Genomic DNA, 23,976 nt, shown 5'->3' with positions numbered 1-23,976 from the left:
CATATCTTGGAAGGTCCAGAAGTCACCACTGAATTATAGAACAGTAAAGCACTGGTGTTAGGGGAAAAAAATCATCAAAAAATGGATAAATTATGTTCACTGTATGTGATCTGGAAAAGCAAAAAAATGGATATGAAGTTCAGAAAGACATAGGCAAAATGACTAAAATTCAATTCAACAGTTGTCTAAACTTATACAAGTTTTACTAATTTTGTTTCCTACTTTTAAAAATATCAATGGTTATTAACCAGGCAAGAAAATCGTACTAACTTGGTTTCCTGTTTGACACTTTCTGTATTATAAAAAAGGAGAAAAAGAAAATAATTATCTATTGTCTCTTAAAGCATTTTAAAAGAGCTTTTAATGAGTACTGCTGGGGAATTAAATATAATCAAATATTGCTTATAGAAATAACTCAGCTAGCAGCAAAACTAATGCATAAAGAATTATCATGACTGTTAGAATGTCTCACATCAAAAATAAGAATGGCAAATGCTGGCAAGGATGTGGAGAAAAGGAAAACTTGTACACTGTTGATAGGATTGTAAATTAGTGCAGCCACTATGGAAAACAGTATGGAAGCTCCTCAGAAAATTAGAAATAGAACTACCATGTGACCCAGCAACTCCACTTTTGGGAATATATCCAAAGGAAACAAAAACACGATGTTGAAGAGATATCTGCACCCTCATGTTCATGGCAGCATTGCTTATAATAGTGGAGACATGGAAACCAACTAAGTGTTCATCGCTGAATGAATGGATAAAGAAGCTGTGGTGTATATATACACACAATGGACTATTATTCATTCATAAAAAGAAGGAAATCTTGCCATTTGCAACAACATGAATGAACCTTGGGGCATTAAGTCAGACAGAGAAAGACATACTGTATGATCTCACTTACTTGTGGAATCCAAAAAAATCCAAAAAACAAAAATAAAAATCATAGAAAAAGAGATCAGATTTTGGGTTACCAGAGATGGAGGATGTGGGGTAGGGGAATTGAATGAAGGTAATCAAAAGGTACAAATTTCCAGTTATAACACAAATAAACACTGGGGATGTAATGTATAACATGGTGACTATAGCTAACACTGCTGCATGGTGTAGGTGAAAATTGTTTAGAGAGTAAATCCTGAATTTGCATTCCAAGGAAAACATTCTTTTCTCTTTTTTGGTATTTATATGAAATGATGTATGCTAATTTACTGTGGTAATTATTTCACAATATATATGTAACTCAAGTTATAATGCTGTATACCTTAAACTTATAAAAAAGAATTCTATTTGGGAAAAATATGTATGTTTATAAGAACAGGTGTTTTATCTTCTATACCACTTATAAAGTTTTGACAGTGAGGGCATACTCATTTCACTGAGTATGATGAAAAGATCACAGTTATCAGAGTATTTGACTAAACACACCAAGCTCAAAATGTAGGCCTCAAGTAATTTTATCTGAATTATTTGGTTTACCTTACTGATTACATTAACTAGATAATTGCCAAATTTTTGCCATTTAGAGATAAACTTCCTATGAGAGGAGTAATATTTTGGCATCAGCTAATGAATCTTTATAAGAAAACAGTTGCTGATTTTCTAAAAAGATATTTCAAACCTATTGAATTTATGGTGCAAAGCCCAGATATTATAATAAAATATTACTTTCTTTGCTGGTCACTTACCCCACCCTGAAGATACTCATTAAAGTAAAAAAAAAAAAAAAAATGCAGTATTAAAATCTTGGAAAGATCTTTCTACATGTGTACTTTTTCTATATTAAACTGATTTTGAGATGCGTATCATATTAGCAGAAATGTTGAACTGCTTGTCACTGATGCTGTCATTTTCATTCATTTTTGTATAGTCACCTGGGCAGCCTTGTAACTGTCCTCTCCAGGCAGCATCTGCGATGGCTCTGGGACTTCAGTGGAAGGGAGCCTTTTTGGATAGGCAAGTATTTGTGCTGTTCTGAGGGAGGAGGCACAACATGAAGAGAACATCTCTCTTCTGTGGACCAAATGATTGTGGTTTTATAACAACAAACAGCGTTGCATGGTTGGACAGTCTATCTTTTAAAACTCATCTTAATCACACAATACTTTCATTTTTAGACATCTGTTTCAAAGAAATATTAAGGGATGTGGTTCTGTTTACTGGTAAGAGAATTCAACAAATGGTATTTCTAAAAGTAAAAAATTAGAATTAGCTATAAATAGAGGATGGTGAAATGAATTATAGTGTATCGTATGAAGGAATATTAAATATTTCATGCTTTTGTAAGATATTAAATATTAAAGACATGACAAAATGCCTTATGTTTCTTAATTCATTCAATAAATATATGTTGGATGAATATTATGTAACATATGCAATGCATTGCATTTGTGGTAAGGTACTAAGTAACAAAGCAGAGTCCATAGCCATATGAAGCATGAAATAATTTAGAATAAAAAAGAAATTCATATATATTAGATATGTATATTTATACATTTATATACATGTACACATATCATACATTTATAAAAAGAATATGCCAGGGGTGGCCCATTAGCTCAGTTGGTTAGAGTACGGTGATCTTAACAAGAAGGTTGCCGGTTCGATCCCCACATGGGCCACTGTGAGCTGCGCCCTCCACAACTAGATTGAAACAACTACTTGACTTGGAGCTGATGGGCCCTGGAAAAACACACTTAACAACAACAACAAAAGAAATGTGTCAAACAATTAGAACTGTTGTACCTCCAGGTACACTTATTTTCTGAAGTTTTAATATTTTCTACAATTTTAACAATAATACAAATACTTTCAAGCCACTTTACAACTAGGAGCATTCTCAGGGCTCAGCAAAGTCAGTATTCTTGCTATCTCGCCTTAAAGGTACTGTGTTTCAGGGAACTCTAATAAACCCATTCTTGGCTTCTCAAAATCTCTTTAACACTCACTGAGTCTCTAAATTCTGAAATTATGAGAGTATTAAGTTAAAGTTGGAGGCTAAGTTTTCTCTGCATCCACAACAACTGATTTGAAGACTCTATCCCCACAAAAATACTTAGGCATAGCATCACCTGATCAATAATTCAAGGAAACAGTCCAGAAGAAGACAGGTTATTTCTAACCAAAATTAGTTCATTTTATTCTATCCCAAAATACTTGACTGAGAGTCAGTTGGGAGATTATATGCTATGTAACTAAGACTGTTTTCACAGTCAAATTTGGTTTGGGAGATGTCAGATCATGCTATGAGGGGTCCTTTTCTCCACTTACTCTTTTTATTTCTCTTCTGAAGGAGAGTGAGGAGGAGGAATGCTTCTTTAAGAAAAATTACCAGAGCTTTACAACATTAAAGTGTAATTTGCAAAAATTGCCAGTGGGAGTAGAGACAAGTTGAGAAAAGCTGCTTTTTATTGGAATTGTAACAGATTGAAAAAAGTCTTGAGCTCTAGACTAAAAATAATACTTAGTAAGCTACTTTCACATATGAAAACGAAGACATTTAAATAATGAGGAAGAAGAACAATAGACAAGAATGTATCCGTGTTCCTGATATAGAAGTTCTACCTGTAGAATAATACGGACAATAATTGCCATTTATTAGACAGTTGTATTTGCTATGTATTTGACATATCTTATTTAACCCTCAAAAACAGCCCTAGTGATGCTATTTTTATTCCAATTTCTTAGGTGAGGGAACTAAAACTTAGAGTGGTTAAGCAACCTGCCTAAAGATGCTCACCTAGCAAGTGGTGGAGCTGGGATTTGAATTTACTTCTGCCTGAACCCAAAGCCTTATGTGCTTAGTTACATCTTATAGGATTCCCAGGTCCTATTCCATGTTTTAGAATGTAGGACCAAGTTTACATGTGATTACTGAGCTTAGAGCAATAGACTGATATGATATCCAAGTATTAATGTGATAAATGTTTTGGCACATTCTTTTGTTCACATTAGGTTTGAATGACCAAGTGCGTGCTGGCTCCTGGGAGTGGATTGGAGGTGAACCTGTCACCTTCACCAACTGGAGGAGAGGGCCCCCTCAACGTTCAAAGCCTGGCAAGAACTGTGTTTTGGTTCAAAGACAAGGAAAATGGCAAACAAAGGACTGTAAGAAGGGCAAACCTCACAATTATGTGTGCTCCAGGAAACTCTAAATGTAACTGGCTTTACAGGTGCCCAGTGGGATTTCTCACCTATTTATTTACTGGATTTGTGCAGGTTGCTCAATAGAAAATAAGGTGCATAACTGACTTGGTACTTCTTTTTTCATCATAGTGTATGAGCGATTCTATCTAATAAATAAGGAACATAAATGAATAGTTCCAGGAATATTGATAAATGAATATTTCTTACAGGAAGAGATATACTTCTTGCATCTTAATCTCTTTCAAAATAAATGCCTGATGTATTATATGGTGCAAGATTTGCTTGTTCCAGGAGATCCCCATTCCAACCCCACCCCGTATCTCAGACAGCACCAATTTCCTGGTTTTTGGATTTTTTCGGTCCCAGTACCTTAAATGAGTCCATTCTGAAATCAATATTGCAGGTGCTTCTACTTATTCAGTCTGAGTGAAACTAACCCTACCAGTTCATTAAATCAAGGTTGAACTGCAAAGGGTCGCTTTGTCCCTTTGGAGCCCTTTTAAATATGAAACCTGAAATAAGAGGCTGTGGATCAAAAGGAGAATTTTCTGTGGCGAAAAAGGAAAGCTTTAGATGAAAGAATTTTGCTGATGGAAGCTCATCTGCAAATCTCTAGTTCAGGTAAGAATTCTGGGGCTACCTGTGCTTCAGAGGTCTACTCATCACTACTCATGAGACATATCTCCTTTTCCAATAAGAATGTTGGCATTGTACCATTCCAAGGCTAATTATTGGGTTTCTCCAGCCTTACAGACTCATGAAAAATTTGAAGTAACATGAGCCTCTCTTCATTCGTGTTTGTAGCAGTGACTAGCATTTCTCAAAGACATTTGGAGTAAAGAGCATATATAAGTGATGGTTAATATATGGAAGAAAAATGTGCCTCCTCAGAAGTGTCCCAATGAACAAGGCTGATAAACAAAGAAAAATAATACTGAAAACAGAGCCCTTGAAAGCCTATATCCTCAGAAAGGATTTTGATACAATTTTGAGCCCTTAAATAGTTAATATTTGTAGAAATGCCATATTAACTTGATTCGCTAATGTAAAGGTACCTTATTAATTTATAATGTCATCTGTGTAAAACATTTTTATAGCACTGAAGCATGTTGCAACCTTACAAGAACACCCTTCTGAAATCAAGTTTTAATTACAGGAAATTGGAAATTTATTTCTGAAACATTTACTCAAAATGTTCCTCTTTTTATAATCACTAAAAAATATGGTTGTGCCAAATGTAACTTGCTATATGAGCACCCGTGTAACTTCAGAATCAAAATGAGGTTACCAAGTAGACAAAGCTGTGGTGTAGGTTTTATTATAGTAATACCTTGGGTGAAATTTTAAAACACTGAAGAAATTCACTCTACTTTCTGGATGTAAAATATGACAAGCTTTTTTTATTTCTGCTCATTTATCAATATTTTGGTTAATAGAAATATTTACAAAGAGAGGCTGGGATAAGATTTAGACATTCTACCTCTTAATAAAGTTAAACATCATTGTGGAGTCAGGAGGCTCCTTACCTTAGTTATCACAAGGAGGTACTGGACTGATATAATATACAGGTCTCCTGTATGACACAAGTAGTCTCTGGTGCTTAACTAAAAGATGTTAAATCCATTCTCCAGACCAGTTCCAATCCCCTCTGATCCGCTGGTCTCTGCAGTGTGGAAAGGTGTGATGCCAGATAAACAAAGAGTTGTTTACTTCAAGCGTTGTAGCTTAGGGTGGGAAGTAAAAGTTCAAGGAATGAGAAATTCAAGGGCCGCTTCTTCTTACTGGAACTCTAGAACTATGTTAAACTTTAAAACTGGAAATCCAGAACCATGGCAACTCGTATGTAGAATCTTGTTGACTTGGTAGATTTTGTTATACATTTTGCAATGACAGTGATATTTAAGTGTAATTGCAATGTGAGCACAAAGAGAGAATATTTTGAATCTTTATAGCAACCAGAAGAATATTTTAAAATATTCCTGATCATGAAGGCATTAATCAAGTGGTAAAATCCAAGTAATTGAAAGAAGATACAAATAAAATTTCAGGCAAGTATGGATGCTGGGAAGTGGTCATCATGACCTTCATTTTTTACTCATGATTGGGTTTGACTGTGTGGGGAGAAGTAAGTGATTGTCATGGTTCTCTCCACTTTGATTGGTAACTGTCACCCTTCAATTTCTGGTGGGAGTAGGAAGGAAGGAAATGGAGCAATGGTAGAACGGGACTGGGAGATTATAGAAGAGGGAAGGGTTGAATAGCAAGAGATGGGGACTGATGGTAGTTAAGAAGGAGAACACCAGAAAGAAGGACCAGGATGCCACCTAGCTCTTCTCCCCACACTTGAATATGGACTCAGGAAAAGACCCACTGTATTCAAGGGCATCAACCCAGCAAAATAGTGTGCAGCTTTTCAGAGTCTGGTGATTTTTGGTCTTTAACAAAAGCATACATGTATACAACATATATTTGCTATACATAAACTTAAAAATGATATAATTATTTTATCTCCTTCCAAGGAGTGGTAAAGATGAACCAGGTGACATTAGTTACATTTCTGTTTCATTTATTTTTAATACAGCTGAAATCAATATACACATATTTTCCTTAACAGTACGTGCTGTATAATTTAAACCATAAACTGGTGCTGATTAATTTCTGCAACAAAGCAACATATTAAATGTACTGTATCTACTGTTGTATCAAAATTAATAAAATAAACGTTTCTAGTTCTGAACCACTGTTTTTAATTTTTAACATTTTATATTTATTCTACCCGTTGTTAGAAAGGATGGAAAAGAAAACTCAACATGTCTTTTTTATCCTTAACTCTGAGATCAGTCTTTAGTTATATGGCTTCCATCCATCTACCCAGCCACTCATCCATCCATTCACCCACCATTCATTTTACAAATAATTGAATATGGAGTGCCAACCTGCACCTGACATTACCCTAGATACTGGAGATATTGCAGTGAATGAGAAAAACAAATAAAAATATAAAAGCATCGTGCATATATGCTTGTTTCTAACAGTTTTTTTTAAGCATGGAGCTTTTTATCAGGACGGATGTCACAGAGGAAACCATTGATTATCACTTTTTAGAACTGGACTGATACAGACAGCTCAGGCTGTCTTTCGTTATATTTTTCTCCTGATTACAAAACTGGTGTTAAATTCTTGAGCTTATATTCAGCTCAAAGTGTTATTGATAGCGGCTAACCCAAGTTTCCTGTCTCCAGATCAAGTTAGGAACTAAAATTTTCAAATCTACTAATTGGTTTTGCAACATTTTTTTTTTTTTTTCCCCAAAAAGACAGCAGTATGTCTCTTTGTGTCTTTGAGATTCCTGGAGTAATACAAATAAAAAAGAGATAACTTTGATATTATCTCATCTAACATCCATCTTGTACAACAGAGTAGACCCAGGCCCTCAGAAGTTAAAGTGGTAAGAAGTCAGCACTAGAACTAGAGTACATATTCCAAACTGTAGGTTGAATCTTTTGTAATTATTTCACATATTTATTACCACTTTGAGCAAGCGGTTTTATTATAGTCAAGGAAAATGTCTTTGAATGATGAGTATGATAACATTCGCTATATACTTGAAGACATTATAAGTGAAAGAAGATGGACACAAAAAGTCATGTATTGCGTGATTCCATTTATATGAATTTTTTTTTTTGAGGGAATGGAAATGTTCTAGAATTAGATAGTGGTGGTAGTGAATATACTAACAACTACTGAAGTATACACTTTAAAATGGTGAATTTTATGTTATAGGAAGTACATTGCAATTAAAAATGCTATTTAAAATCATATAAAATTCATTTTAGAAAGCTGTAAATGGGTTGATATATTTGACTCATCCAAGATACTTTTTCCAGTCATTGTACCATGTCTCATCCAGGTTTCTGTTTATTTGTTTATGTGGTTGGTTAAGGGGAAGAGAATACTGATTCAACATATTTTTTAATTTAGAGTACTGCTTTATTGATTTCCTTCTCTTTCTCCCCATTAATCATGAGGGAACACTTACTGATAGAAGAGTGTGTCTGGATGTCTATAATGTCCAGACTTCCATGATTTTCTTAAAATTAATTTTACAAGTCTTTAGAACAGGATCATGCAGGAAATGAATATACTATCCTCATAACTTACACATGTAACTGTTCATTTCGAACAGTTTTTATAGGTCTTGTATTCTGCTAAGCAATAAAATTTAGTTTATCTTAAGATGGAAAGGAACAAAAATCAACCAACACTTCCATTAAAGGGCTTATGGTAACCTGCAGTACTTTTTATAAGCAATGAAGTATGATTTCACCTTTTACTTCTATCCTTCTCTGTATTTTTGCTTCCCAAAGGCAATCAATCCCAATTTACCCTCCAGAAGAAAAATGAAAAAAGATATACTATCCTAAAACTAGTGAAAAGAAAACTGGAGTGGCTATCTTCATATCAGAACAAAGACTATTACCAAGGAGAAAGAAGTTTATTTTATAATTTAAAAGGGCCACTACATTGAGGACACAATAATCCTAAATATTTATGCATCTGATAACAAAGTTTAAAAATACTTGAAGGAAAACTGATAAAATTGTGAGGAGAAATCAATAATTAGAGTCAGAAATGATAATACCCTCTCTCAATAATGGATAGAACAAGCAGGCACTTTTAGAACACTCTACCCAATAAAAGCAGAATGTACGTTCTTTTCAAGTGCACACAGAACATTTACTAGGGCAGACCATATTCTGGAATGTAAAATGAGTCTCGATAATTTTAAAAGATTCAAGTCATACAAAATATGTATTCTGACCACAATTGAATTTAATTAGAAATAAATAACAGAAATATCTCTGGAAAATCCCCAAGTGTTTGGAAACTAATTTATAGACTACTTTACTGCATGGGTTAAAGAAGAAATTAAAGGGGAATTTAGAAAGTATGGTGAATTGAATAAAAATGAAAACACAGCATATCAAAGTTTGTGGAATGCCATTAAAGCAGTACTTAGGGGAAATTTTATAATACTAAATTCCTGTATTAGAAAGCAAGGTCTTAACCTTAGCTTCCACCTTAAGAAACTAGAAAAAGAAAAAAAAAAGCAGAAATAAGGAAATAAAAATTACCAGAGTCAAAATCAGTGAAATAGAAAATCAATAGTAAGTTTTTAATTTAATTTTATTTTTTTAGTAACAGTTTTTTAAATGTCAAAAGATTTGAACAGATATTTCACCAAAGAAGATATATGGATGGCAAATAAGTACATGAAAAATATGTCAATATATTAGTCATTAGGGAATTGTAAATTAAAGCCACAATGTGATAGTATTACACACCTATTAGAATGGCTAAAATTAAAAAGACTGACAATAACAAGTATTGGTAAGCATACAATGAACTCTCATACACTGTGGGTGGAAATATAAAATAGTCCAACCACTTTGGAAAACAATTTGGTAGTTTCTTAAAAAATGGTAAACATATACGTGCCATACGATCCATCCAGCCATTCCACTCCTAGGTGTTTACCCAAGAGAAAAGAATGAATATTTTCTTTCAAAGACTTACACATGAATGTTCATAGCAGCTTTATTTGTAACAACAAATTAAATAACTAAATGTCCACTATCTTGTGAATGGATAAACAAAATATAGTATATACTTACAAAGAAATACTCAGGAATATAAAAGAATATTAAAAATGAGATATTGCTACAACAACGTGGATGATTCTCAGGATAATTATGCTGATTGTAAGAAGCCTGACCAAAAAATACATAGTGTATATATACTCCATTTATAGAAAATTCTTTATAGTGCAAACCAATCTATAGTGACAGAAAGCAAAACAAGTGTTATCTGTGAATGGGAGAGGAGGACAGGAAAGGGCACAGGAAGGGATTGCAAAGGGACACAAGGAAACTTTTGAGAGTGATGGAGTTTTTCACTATATTGCTTGTAGTAATAGTTTCACAGATATATATATGTATGTATGTATGAGGTCTGACAATTTGCGAACTTGTTACAACAATGTTGCTAAACTTTTTTGATATCAGAGGGATTATTCATAATAAATTTGTACCAACTGGACAAACAATTAACCAAGTTTACTATTTGGAAGTGCTCAAAAGGCTGCGTGAAAAAGTTAGACAAAAATGACGTGAACTTTTCGCCAACAATTCATGGCTCTTACATCACGACAATGCACCAGCTCACACGGCACTGTCTGTGAGGGAGTTTTTAACCAGCAAACAAATAACTGTATTGGAACACCCTCCCTACTCACCTGATCTGGCCCCCAGTGACTTCTTTCTTTACCCAAAGATAAAGGAAATACTGAAAGGAAGACATTTTGATGACATTCAGGACATCAAGGGCAATACGATAACAGCTCTGATGGCCATTCCAGAAAAAGAGTTCCAAAATTGCTTTGAAGGATGGACTAGGTGCTGGCATCAGTGCATAGCTTCCCAAGGGGAGTACTTGGAAGGTGACCATAGTGATATTCAGCAATAAGGTATGTAGCACTTTTTTCCTAGGGTGAGTTCGCGAACTTAATTGTCTGACCTCGTGTATATCTACATATATGTCTAAATCTACCAAATTGTACATTTTAATAATGTGTTATTTATTGGATGTCAATTTTATACTCCAATAAAGCTGTTTAAAGGAAAACAAAATAAAATCTACAACATGGTTGAAAATTTTCAGAAGAAAATGAAAGCTATATGCATGAAGATATATTTATGTCAGGACAATGAAAAATTGGAGCAAAGTTATATGATTTAAATGTCTAATGGCAGAAGAATGCTAAATGGAATATTTTATTGCCTCTATTAAAATGATAATTCTATCACACAATGTTAATTTAAAATAGCAGAATATAAAATAACATAGGCACCATTTTAATAGTTGTGCTGCAAGAGGCAGGCTGGCGAAGAAGAAAAGTAAGAGGTGGGTTTGTATCTCAATTCCTCTATTTACTAGCCGTGTATCCCAAATTCCCTAAACTTAGGTTTCTCATCTATAAAAGGGGGATGACAATAACTTCCTAATGAAACTATAAAGCATATGCCTGGGACATAGTAGGCACTCAATAAAAATGCCTCTTTAAAAGCTGTACAGAATGTGTGTGTGTGTGTGTGTGTGTGTGTGTGCGAGAGAGAGAGAGAGAGAGAGAGAGAGAGAGAGAGAGAGAGAGAGAGAGAGAGAGAGAGAGGTAAAGTACCATGACAATGTCAAACAGTACTTGTTCTCACCAGTAAGTGGGGAAGGAGGAACTGGGGGCAGGAGAGTTGGGGTTGTAAGTTCCATATTACAAGTGAGAACTGTTCATATTAGAACATTTGTGTTGAATAGTTTTTGGAGAAATCCAGGTGACCGAGGAAGCTCTTTTTTAAACCCCAATATGCCTTGCTTTCAGACATTAGGGAATAGTTTTTCACATAACAGAAGGATTGTTTGCTGCGAAGGACTTGGAGGATATTTTCTAAGAATGGCTTTTCCATGGAGCCATATTTTCAAAATTTCCTTTTGCATTCAGTATGCAAGGAGCATACTTGTTGCATATATTCAGTATTCATCATGCCCCCAAATGAACACGTGAACACTTAAATGGTGCTAAGTGGAGAGAACTGTGGTTCAGGGAATATGGGAGGCAGGAAGGAATAAAGCTAGAAGCTAAAGGACAGAAAAGACCAATGGAGACCAGCTCCCAGTAAATCACCTTCTTGCCTACAGATTTCCTTGGGTCATTTTAATGACTATCCACAAATAACAGGCTTCTTAGAGTTTCAGATTTGAATCAAGAGTTGAACTTTTGCTAATATGACTAAAGCCAGCCTGCTTTATGGAAATCTTGAACCCAGGGTCAGGTACACAACAGAAGGTAAGCCTTACTGGAAAGTTCTGCTTTACTTTTACATTTTATTGTCATGATTTTTCACAGTTTGTCTCATGCCACCTTGTTACTGAATTCCCACACCTTGGAGGGAAAAATGTGTAATATTTTAATATTTATGTTACAGATACTTAACATTATGTTTCTGCACAGGTGTTGCCAAGATAGTCAAGCCAACCTTTATTTATAGAGGGTAGAAAATATAAATCTGTCTAAAATCTTTCATGAAACGAAGGTCTTACTATTTCCAGGGTTGATTTTGGTACCTACTCTTGGAGAGCCTTAGAGAGGCGTTGTCAATACAAGGTGTCATTGTTTTAGCTTTCCTACCCATGACTTGCTTTTCTCCCCTACTTCCCTCTCTGTTGGCAACTTTTCCTCACATTCTGTCGTACATTTGGCCCCGAGTCAGTTGAAAGCTTTGCAAGTTGATTTTCCATTCCCATCTGAATTTTAGCTTAGCTGTGGAACTGTTTTCCATGTGTTTTTAATCATTTGTTCATGTGTTATGAGCTTATAGGAACAATATGGTTCCCCCAAGCTGCCTTCATTGTATAAGCAGAAACTGGCAAGGTGGCCAGTGGGGAAATGGTTTTCAGACAGATGCCCCTACACTCATTTCTGTTGGTGATACACCGCCCCCATCATCCAACTGGAGGAAACAATTTACAAGCTGCATAAACTTAACTAACACACATAGAATTCTCTGGCATGAGTTACCTTTTCTAGGAGTGTACTTCTCCTTCAGGAGAGACTTACTTGGGAACTGTGGCTAGTATGACAAAGTTCAAAGACCTACTCTGAGACTCTGGCCAGGCTGGAAAATAAAGGTTTAATCTGATTCTTCCCAGATTCAGTGGAAATTTGGTTTTAAAATAGGGTCTAGACACAGAGAATTAAGGATATGTTCTCCAGGACAAAGAGATACCTTTTAGAAAGTAAAGAGCAGTAAGGACCTGTGTCAGAAGTTTCTTTCCACATTTTAATTGGATTTGACATGTTCAAACAAACATTCACCAACTATCCAAGTATAGAGTGAGTGGCCAGGAATGGGAAATAAACAGAAAATGTCTTTAACAAAATCCCTCTTGTCAAAGCTGCTGACAATGCAGTCTCCTGCAAACACAGATCTTACCTTCGAGGAGCCTTCCCTCCCTGGTTAGGAAGAGACACATGTATCCAAATTAAGCTAAGGCTGAGGAATCACTAAATGGCAGAGTAAAGAATATCTTTCCTGGTGCCCCCAAGTAAACCTTGGTGTTATGGGGTGAGATGGCCCCCTTGTAAATCCTCTACTACCTAGGGAGCCAGCTGGATAGCGGGTCTGCTCTGCAGCTGAAGACTTCAGGATTGTCACAGTTCTTTTGCCCTTTCTGACCTTTTCCCCCCCCTTTATTATATTTAGGACCACACTCATGAGAAATGAGTTAAATATTGCAGAGAGTTCCAACAGCTACAAGAAGGTATGGGTGATCCTGGGAAGAAAGATGGAAAGGTGTGCTAGAGTGAAAAGCTAGACTTCAGTGAGTTGATATGTCAATGGACGTGAAAAAGTGGAGATGGGATTTAGACAATTCTTTCCAAAAATTTTCTTCAAAGGCAGAAGACAATATTGAAGTGCAGAACCTGAAAACTTTTATGAAATAAAGAGACACTTCCAAAAGATTCAAACCAAGCAAACATTATATTAAGAGCAGCCAGTAGAGTGAAGATAGTTTGATGATAAGGGGGGAGACTATTCGATAAAGTAGGTTGGACAGGATGGAATTCAAGAACAGAATGGAAAGGAGAAATGAAGTGGTGTGGTTTGATGGTCTAATGGGAGGAAATTCTCCCATCTGATGGCTTCTATCTTTCTCTGTGGAAGAAGGAGTGAGGTCATTTGCTGAAAATGATGTGAGAGGCAGAGCATCAAAGGTTTAAGAAAATTCAGGAAGTTTTAAAATAATCTATATGGAAAATGAAGAGAGAGTTGATTAGAGTAATATGAAAGATTGTTGAGCAGAATTGAGGGTACAATTAAGATGAGAGAGAGTTAATTTACATAGAATCAATTTTTGCTATTTTGTCATCATCTCTGCCAACATTCCATAGCCCAGGTATGGCCCAGGGAAGGTGGATAGCTGAGTGTTTCTAGGGTTGGAATTTTACTAGATGGGTGCAAGAGGAGGAAAAAGGGGCCAGGGAGTTAGGAATACTGCAAAAGTTTGAAATGATGGGCCGTGAATGCAACCTAGATAGGGAAGAAAGTGAAGACCAGAGAACTTACATTCATTCATTTGTTCATTTTAAAATCAGTATTTTGGAGCATCTGCTACATGGTAGGAACTATTCTAGGACTTGAGGTTGTGACTAAGAAAGATTTAGCCCCTACTTTCACGGACTTTAAATTGAAAGTGGAGACAGATGTTAAACAAATGTTCACACCATTAAGTGTTTAACTACAATTGTGGTAGTACTAGTATGAGGATAAAGGAGGAAACAAATGCTGCGGGAACAACTGTGTGAGAGCACTGAAACAACAAAATGTCATGAGAGAGCAGAATGTGGAAGTCACAGGTTAGAGGTGGAGCAATTCCTGGTAATAATGGGTCAGGATGTAATAGCGATGGGGCGTCCGGTTGGAATGGAGGTCATCTGATTTCAGCAAAGGTATTGAATGAGACATCATGTAATACTAGTGGCATGTTATCAATCAGACCCATCCATGTGGACGCTGATGTCACCCAAGGGATAGGATTAGGGGTGAAAAGAAAGGCAATGAGCCACATGAGGAGGGCAGGGCAGGCTGTATTGTCCCTGGCAAGGTTGAGGGACATGAATTTAAGTACCTGAGATCATATAGCTTATGAGCTGTGAAGCTGAGCCAGGAATCAGATAAAGTTTTTCTGGCTTCAAGTCCAGAGCTACTGCCACTTACATTACTCTTGCTGAGAGCAGCTTTCTGAAGCAGAATGAAAAATGATCAAGGTAAATGTTAAGGATGGGGAAGAAGGAGCATGACAGAGGTTAAACATCAGTGAAGGCAACCTGGACTATGGGAGTGGGGGAAGGATGGACAATGGGCTGGTGGGACATATGGTGGAATTCTCTTAGCTGCTTTGGCCTACTTTTCAGATTTGCAGGAGCCCTCTCTGCAATCTTGATAAGTAGCTGATTAGTCACATTTAGGCATTGTCCATTATTTGTGCACGGTAATAGATACATCCCCAGTTGCAAAAAAGTAAAACGCTTCTCCATGGTATGGGAATGTTTTGGACAGAGAACAGTAAGATCACTGAAACTGCAAATAAAATTATCAGATCTTAAAAGATATTTCAGGGATCGGTGCCTAAAAGTGGAAATGGGGAATTTATTGGCATGCTACGCCATTTGATAGTTGTCCTTTTCTATTGGCTATGCATTTTGTTCCCTTAGGGTGATGTTATAGTTTATGAGAGCTGCCATAACAAAGTACCACAGACTGGGTGGCTTAGACAATAGAGATTTATGTGCTCACAGATCTGGAGGCTGGAAGTCCAAAATCAAGATGTTGATAAGGTAATTTCCTTCTGGGGGCTCCCTCCTTGGCTTGGAGACAGCCATCTTCTCCTTATATCTTCACATGGTTTTTCCTCTCTGTGTGTCTTTGTCTTAATCTCCTTTTCTTATGAGGACACCAGTTTTATTGGAATAGCCCCCCCCCCCAATGACCTCACTTTAACTTAATTACCTCTTTTTTAAACATGGTCACATTCTGAGGTTCTGAGGGTTAAGATTTCAACATATGACCTTTGAGGAGACACAGTTCAGCCCATAGCAGGTGACAATATAAAAAGATTGCATAAATAAGTTGATAACAGTGATTGCCTCCATGGCAGGACAGGAAGCCTGAGAGGTCAGAGGAAGATTTACCTTTCATTATACAATTTTTGTCCTATTTGACTTTTGATACTACATATATTTATTACCTAACCAAAAATCAAATGATTGCACGTCTATTGCACTTCCTTGCACTTAACAAAGATTTATTGACTAAAATGAGCAGAAACACAGTGTGACTGTACCTGATGCTTTTGGGATCTGGCTCTGAAAGTCCCTGATTAGCACAGGAATGGTGGCTGCCTAGTGTTCCTTGCGTAACTTGCTGTGAATAAACTAGACTCTCCCTATGGACTGCAGACTCCACCAGGCCTGGACAGGGACACCACCTTTTTATCCTCAGACCCTAGCACAGAGTTGGCACTCACATACTTGCTATACAAATGAATACATCAATGAGTCCAATTAGTAGAGCAGCTCTGGGGAATGAAGCCCTTTCTGATGTGTTCTTTACATAGAAAGTGTCAGGGAGGGGTGTCCAGGGGGGAGAGTTGTACATGTTGAATAATTTACTGAAGCAAATTATGTCAAAAGGATTAAGGGGAAACCACTTACTCTAATGTGCCGTCTTCTTTGTCTTTTGGAAAACAGAGAAAGATTCTGCCTTCTTTGAAAGGGTTCTTTTTAAATAATCAGAACTCCCATGACACAATGGCTATTCCATATTTTGAAAAGAGAGGTCATTATGAGGCAATGGCATGCGCCCTAAACAGATTTCTTCCACAAATCCATCAACCCTAATTCTCTTTTCTGTCTCTCAGTTTAACGCTAATGCCCACCTTCTACCCCAACACTGCTTCTCACCTTTTGTTGATTTAGGTCTGGGGTTTTCAGGAAAGAGCTGAGCCTCTCTCTTTTTCCTCAGAGAGCGCTAGACCACTTTTTCACTTCCTTCTGAGAGTCTGTAAGAGAGATAGATAGAAAAGGCAGCTGTGACTGTCCTCTCACAGGCACGCTGGGAGCTCTGCCCAGTCCCGAAGATATCTTAGTGCCTAGGAAAACCAGGTCAAGTTGGAATCAGAGCTCATATTATGCGGAGCCCGAGCTGTAAATTGGAATGAATGTATTATGATATTGGCCCCTCTGGCTCTCACGAAGGCCTGAGGTTATCCCAGGAAGTGGACTTAGCAGTCTCGGGCACATGTAAGCTCAGGCCTGCCTTTCACTCTGGCGTTTGCTACTAGGTACACCAACAATGTGTGGTGCTCTCTCCACACATCGGCTTCCCGCTGTGTCGGGAGGCCCACTCCAGACCCACCTCCATTTGGCTTCATCCAAATTGGGAGGTGACTAGATGTCTGTGTCACTGAAGACCCACAGAGCCAGCATATTTTTGCTGAAAGCTACAAAAATGTTTGTGTTCTTAAGAGTAAGCTATAATGTGTCACACACTTAGCTTTAGAATTGGTGAAAGGACACAGTGGTGAAAGGGGAATGTCGTCGGCCCTTAGCTGTGAAAGATGGGGCTGGAAAACAGACTGCTATACCATAGCTCTCATCACACAGGCTTTACTTCGCTAGATTCACCCTTCAGGGTAATTGTCCATTTTCTCAACAAGAATGACAACACAACAAGAGGAAATTCTCCATGCGTACTTTTTAAAGGACATTTATAAACACCAAAAAATGGGATCAGAAAGAGAGTTTAGGACTAAAGGAAGGTTTAAAATGGATAACAGGCATCACTACAGCTAATACAATAAGGTTACAAAATGTATGACACCACTAGACCATATAACCTGCTTGAGGGCAGGAACCAAGTTTTTATCATTTTCAATCATCTTCTAGTATGGAATATGTTGCCTGGCTCCCCAAGTGCATCTTCTACAAATTTTGATGCAACAGAAATTATTTTAATTTTGTTCTATGTTCAGAGCTGATCAACCTGAGACCCCAAGTGGAATCTTTGGGATAGTCTTAAGTTTGGGGAAATGCTAGATATCGCGATTGATGGCAATTAAACTTTAAGCACTGAAAAATAAAGTTTAAAAGGAATCAGGAAACATATCATAGTTGGTGTCCATAGCATATTTATACTCAGGGGACAGAGAGGCCAGCTCTGGAAAGTCCATTTCATTGACTAACTGAGCGGAATGAAGAAATTCAAATAGCTGGCAATTAAAAATCTACTTTAAAAGAAGTGGCAAATCTTAATGCTCATTTAGGATAGATCAACTTTACCTTAATTAATATTAGTACAGGTTCTATGGTATTTGATATAAGTAAAATATGTCTCTTCTAATAGAGTTTTGGAAAAATATGGTCCATTTTTAAATAGTTCATTATTTGTAGGTAAAGGGCTTACTTGAGACTTTATCTCACAGAAATCAGGCATGATTATTAAAAAGAACACAGATGTCTGGCAAAAATATTCCAGTGGGTCACTTCTTTAAAAGAATGCTTAACTAGTACTAAAAATTGGGGGAGCATGTTCCAGGATTATGTGTGTTACTGAAAGCAAGGAATATAATCATTAAACTAAAAGGGAAGAAACATAAGCAAGTATTGGGTCAATTCTCAGTGGAAATAGTGTTCAAATAGTGTGGAGAGTCCATTAGACTCAATTCTGGGGTTCCCGTTTCCTGCATATGTTTCTTTTTCATATCCTGGCCTGATTTACGACATTTTCAAATGATAGTCACGTAACAGATTTTCCTTTGATTCCTAAAGACTCATATTTATCTCCATCTTTATTTATCCTGGTCATCAGTTATGCTAGAATTGGGAGGTAATGTGGATTCTGTAAGGTAAAGAATTGACCAGCCAGCTTCATGCCCAGAGCTATCAAACCTGGTTCTTAGAATCCACGTTCTCAAGTCTGGCTCTTTGTTCAAGAAAGAAAAAATCATTAGGCTGCTTGAGAGAAACATTTCCCCATCTTCAGTGAAGACTGATGCCTGTCAGTCTATTAGTTAGTATCTCGTTGAGAAATTTGTGAACAATTGAAAGGGTTTATCTGATGACTGACCAGTTGTGAAATTTAGCACTGAGTATTTGATTCTTAAGGTGAGGGGAATGACTTCGAATTATGAGTTTCCCCTTACTCTTTTGCCACACAAATCAGCAACCCCAACCGCATCTAAGTAAGATGGAGAGTCTTCTACTCAGCAAACATCCATCTATTTCTTTAACATCCACCTATTTCTTCCTTTCCCTCCCTTACAATGTTGATATACTCCTTTGGCTGCTCGTGTGTGTGTGTGTGTGTGTGTGTGTGTGTGTGTGTGTGTGTAGAATCTAAAAGCTTAGGCTTCTGCTAAATGTGTGCTTTGAATTTTTATGTGGTATACTTTTCTCATAAAAACATGTTTTATCTATGCTATCCCAGCACAAAGCAGATGCACCTGAAATGTTCTGTTGACTCTGGTCCTTCTTCTAATAACAGCGATGGGAAATCTGGGCAAAGAATGTGTTGTTTTCTCTAATACTGCTCTTTAAATCTCAGACGATAAAGTGTCAGCTAATGACCCCCTGGGTCCCAGGCTTTCACTCGGGCCTTCTAAAATACACAAAACTCAAGTGAAGGCAGGACACCTTTAGCACTACATAATTCAAGCAAACAAATGTGTTTACATTGCCTGGCTACTGACCACCTGCCTCCTCATCCCACAAGGCTTGTATCTATATATGGGAGCTCCTTGTTCACAGTCCTGCAGGGAGCGAGTCTCTCCTTCAGGCCTCACCGGCTGTGAATCTGAGAGGAGCTGGGGCCCGCAACAGCATGCATCTCCTCTTACTTCAGCTGCTGGTACTCCTGACTCTGGGAAAGGCTGCACAGCACGGCCACCAGAGTCAGAGTGCGGTTCCTCTTGTGCTCCTAGAAAGGAATCGCAGAGAGCTTCCCATGGGCAACCAAGAGGAGGCCGAGGAGAAGCCAGATCTGTTTGTTGCAGTGCCACACCTGATAGGTGCCAGCACTGCAGGGGCGGGCCGGAGACAAAGAGAGAAGACGCTGTTCAGGTTTGGCAGGCTCTGGAAGAAGCCTGAGAGAGAACTGCACCCAACCCAGGACCCGATCAGTGAGCACTTTCCACTTGGCACCCAGGCCCTCACTCAGTCCAAGGATGGGATACAAATGAGGAAGTCACCTCTTCAGGAAGAAGCCAAGAAATTCTGGCACCACTTCATGTTCAAAATGAGTCCGGCTTCTCAGGGGGTCATCTTGCCCATAAAAAGCCACGAAGTGCATCAGGAGACCTGTAGGACGGTGCCTTTCAGCCAGGTATCTGTTCTGGGGGGAGAGGGGATTAATTGGGTTTGAGGAAGGGGGTGGGCAACTGGGACAGGTGAAGAGGAAGGGAAGAGGCTGCCAGGAGGCTGAGTCCTGCCTGACTCCCAGACTTTCTCCCTGGGCAGTCATCATAGGATTTGGCAAACTATTATCATACCCCGAAATTTCCTTCTAAACTTGCCATTGTTTCTTGGTGTTCTAGAAACGCCACAAGAATTGTGTGACTCTCCTGCCAATATTAATAATCATTTATATTGATGGCACATAGATTTGTTTTCTTATTTTTACAAAAGTGTTGCTCTATCCAGAATGATAAATAAAACAACACTTTCAGTTAGAAAACAGGGAATTTAGAGCCATCTACCAAGAACTCTCTCTAGCTGTGTCACTAACTCTCTATTAGGATGTGGGTGAGTAGGTCAACTCCATCTGTAGATCAGTTGGGATACATTGGACTCCTCCCCAAATACTCTCATACACATATATGATGGCCTTAATCCTAGTATTTCACATGGAACTACTTCACAGGTCTATAAAATATGTTGAGGTTTCTAGGCAGAAGCTGCCATATCACTTTAATATAATCATAGCAAAAATGACTCATTTTCTCATAAACTTTTAAAAAATAATTTTGATGCAAAGTCACATTTTCTAATACCTAATCGCCTAATTCCTAATACCTATCCTGATACCTAATACTAATTCCTAATACTCTTCCTAATACCTATCTCCTAATTCATGTTGTATTGGATGGTTTGTGGTTGTTATCATTGATTCTACACTATTAAGATGAAGGAGCATTCTACTGTCTCCTTCCTCCCGTCGGTCCTGGCAAGCCCCATACTCCAAATGTTAAATTAAAATTGAGAAATTGCATCAGGTGCTTACACATAAAGATAGTGAACTAACAGAAACATGAGGTAGAGTAAAATTTTACAGTCCAATAATACTACCCAATTAAGCGGGCAGTATTATAAGGTAATTGACTGTGCAAAGCAGTTAAGTGTTATGCCTAAAAAGGCAAGGATATGTAGCAATGACAAGTCAACTGTCAAATAATAATGACTGCTTTGTTGGCCATGTGCAATTAGAAAATTGCTCCTAAGAATCATGCAATCAAATTTCCTTTGAAACTCTTATTTTGAATTCTATTGCAAATGAAATTGAAATTAAGGTGTTTGACTCATACATTTTGAAAGGCACATAAAGCTATGGGCGTAGGGTTATGGGAGAGGCAAAAGTGATGTCATGCACGATGATTTGCAGGCTTATGTGTTGCCAATTTGCTCCATGCAACTTCATAGATTTGAATGTACTATAGACCCTGCAGAATAGGATAGAATTAAACTCATGATATTCTAACCTATGAGCAACTGAACAGACTTGTATTGAGAATATATTATGCACAATGTACTGTGAGGAATCAAAAGGGAAGGCATATTACTTACATAAGAAGTCAACCATTAGAATTTTTCAACTGGCAGCATCCAATTAGACAAAATTTCTTAAAGTTTTGCATTTCAAAATAGAATAAGACTTTCATTTTAACTTAGGGACTTCTTAAAGGTTAATTTATTCATTTAGTCAATAAAGGAAATCTTTTGTTGCGGTAGCTTTATGCCCTTACAGATAACATCACTTGGATAATGCAGAATATCCCAAATTGGAAAGTTTTTGACATTTTATTCTAAATTATCCTCAGACTTAACAATCTATAGCTTCTGTATCATGTGTATTAATGAAATGCTGCAAGATCATTTAATGGAGATGTGTTTGCCTTGCAGACTATCACCCATGAAGAGTGTGAGGAAGTAGTTGTGCAGAACAACCTGTGCTTTGGGAAATGCGGGTCTGTTCGTTTTCCTGAAGCTGCACAGAATCTCCATACCTTCTGCTCCCACTGCTCGCCTGCCAAGTTCACCACGATGCACTTGCAGCTGAACTGCACTGGCCTTGCCCCTGTGGTCAAGGTGGTGATGCTGGTGGAGGAATGCCAGTGTAAGGTGAAGACGGAGCACCACGAGCATCATGCCCAGGATCCCTTTATCCCAGGATTTTCAACTTAAAAAAGCTCTCCCAATATTACCTTTCAACAGCAAAGCCACAATAGCAAAGTTGCTGATTATTCGTTCTGGAAATGTTCAGTACTCTTTTAAGGGAAAGGTGGTTTAAAAAGTAGTAAGATAGAGCAATTTAGAGATAATGCTATTCGTCTAGTTATCAGTACACATTTGGTATCCAGTTTTGGCTCTCCTGCTTACTGGCCATAGAAGGGTAACAAGTTATGGAAGCATTCTCCACCTTGAGTTTTTCGTCAATAAATGAGGTACTTGAACTCGATGATTGCTCAAGTCCTTTCCACTACTAATATTCCATGATCTATTTTCTCCAAGTTTTGGTACAAGCCCTCCACCTGAAAAAAGGAAAAGAAGTAACCTAGATCAGAAAAATGGGCTTCTTTAATAGCTGTCAAAGCACCAGCAAATTTGTATAATAGAAAGGATTCCTCATACTTATAGCTGCCTTTGCATCTCAGGCAGTGTTTTATTTGGCTCCAATCAGATGATTAAGTAGTTCCATAGATGTAAGTAGTAACTTGTTTGGTTGCTTCCTTATTTTTGATACTCCCCATATAAACTACTTAATGTCAGGTCTCCAGCTTTGAAGAAGGAACATTGATGGTACTTTTAGTGCTTTACGTCGGGATAAGGAACAATCACTGGTAGCCAAACAAGTACCTATATTGTGGGGAAAGAAAAATATACGGCCAATACCAGGTTTAAAGGTCAATCCAGAGATGCTAATGAAAGTAACCAAGGAATTCCAGAAGCTGTCCAATTAAATAAACTGCAAATGATTTAAAATTAAAACAATTTAAAGATGATATATTTTATCCACATGTATTTTGGATAAGGTAGTAAGTAAGGGTTCTGTGTCTGGATGACTTTTTTTTTTTGCTACTGTGTAAAAACTTTATATTACAAATTTTATTCAGCAAAGGCCACCATTGCAAGTTCTAAACATATTCTGAACATTTGAATGTATTAAATTTTAGTGTATGAAACATTCTGGGAAATGTCATGACATTCAGTTGTCTTATAGTTTGTCCTTATTTGTTTAGTCTGTCCCATAATTTAAAGACACTATCTGGAGATTACCTAACTCGAAGCATTTCTGAAATGGTTTCAGAGCTAAGACAATGGCTGAAATGTTTCTTCTGACACATCAGATAGACCTCTGTTAAGGTCCTTGAATCACTGTCTTCTGTGATTACATTTCTCCTTTTGTATTTATTTATATGCATGTTTTGTGCAAAGCTCACTTTCCCCAGACATATTTCTTTTTCTGTAATCATTCTTTAAAAATTCATCTTAAAATTATTTTAATTGTTTGGATTTCTTTATTTTCAGTATATTCACAATAAGTGTATCCCAGAATAATGATTATTTTCTGGGAAAAAAAAAAAGAAATCAATGTATAGTTTAATTCTATTCCCCCTAAATCACACTATCTAACCTGGTGTTCTGCAGAAGCGAATGCATTTATATTTAGTGTATATTTTACAACACATCAACGTAATAGAATATGTGCTACACAGATACACATGTGGCAATTACATCAGAATATATTATACCCTTTAGTGGTCAAAGACAAGCTAATTGGCCAAGATATGATCATAAGGATACAACTGTTAAGCATTACTGATATCCCAGCTGGTCAATATATTTTGGTGCCAAAAGCTATTGAGCAGCTGTCTAGTTTGCAATTGTCTAACCCTGATTACGTAAACCCATCTCTGCCAATTGGACTATCCTCGTCGTCCTTACATT

The 23,976-nt window shown here is 37.2% G+C and overlaps 2 protein-coding genes across 11 annotated transcripts in view; both read left to right on the top strand.

Annotated features, from left to right (window-relative positions):
- Window positions 1-6,882, top strand: part of FREM1 (FRAS1 related extracellular matrix 1) — a 163,349-nt gene extending 156,467 nt beyond the window's left edge. For all 10 annotated transcript variants that reach the window (XM_074330369.2, XM_074330368.2, XM_074330367.2 and 7 more), the window contains 2 exons: window positions 1,870-1,955; window positions 3,954-6,882. In XM_074330369.2, the coding sequence (XP_074186470.2) occupies window positions 1,870-1,955; window positions 3,954-4,153 (286 nt within the window). In that variant the 3' untranslated portion in view covers window positions 4,154-6,882. The remainder of the gene's footprint in view (window positions 1-1,869; window positions 1,956-3,953) is intronic.
- Window positions 6,883-10,625: 3,743 nt separating this feature from the next.
- CER1 (cerberus 1, DAN family BMP antagonist) lies at window positions 10,626-23,578 on the top strand. Its single transcript, XM_019739137.3, has 2 exons — window positions 10,626-20,137; window positions 21,931-23,578. The coding sequence occupies exons 1-2, from the start codon at window positions 19,637-19,639 to the stop codon at window positions 22,210-22,212; spliced, it is 783 nt and encodes a 260-aa protein (XP_019594696.1). The 5' UTR covers window positions 10,626-19,636; the 3' UTR covers window positions 22,213-23,578.
- Window positions 23,579-23,976: the final 398 nt, after the last annotated feature.

Source organism: Rhinolophus sinicus, chromosome 16, assembly GCF_057876585.1.
Source record: "Rhinolophus sinicus isolate RSI-liver-muscle chromosome 16, RSI-T2T, whole genome shotgun sequence".
NCBI classification, from domain to species: domain Eukaryota; kingdom Metazoa; phylum Chordata; class Mammalia; order Chiroptera; family Rhinolophidae; genus Rhinolophus; species Rhinolophus sinicus.
The sequence above is the reverse complement of the archived record's forward strand: the minus strand, read 5'-3'. Positions and strand labels throughout refer to the sequence as shown.

Bases quoted from the DNA above. Each gene is read 5' to 3' on its own strand.
- CER1 (XM_019739137.3), top strand. From the start codon at position 19,637: ATGCATCTCCTCTTACTTCAGCTGCTGGTACTCCTGACTCTGGGAAAG. The intron at 20,138-21,930 runs GTATCTGTTCTG...TTTGCCTTGCAG, and splicing joins GGACGGTGCCTTTCAGCCAG to ACTATCACCCATGAAGAGTG.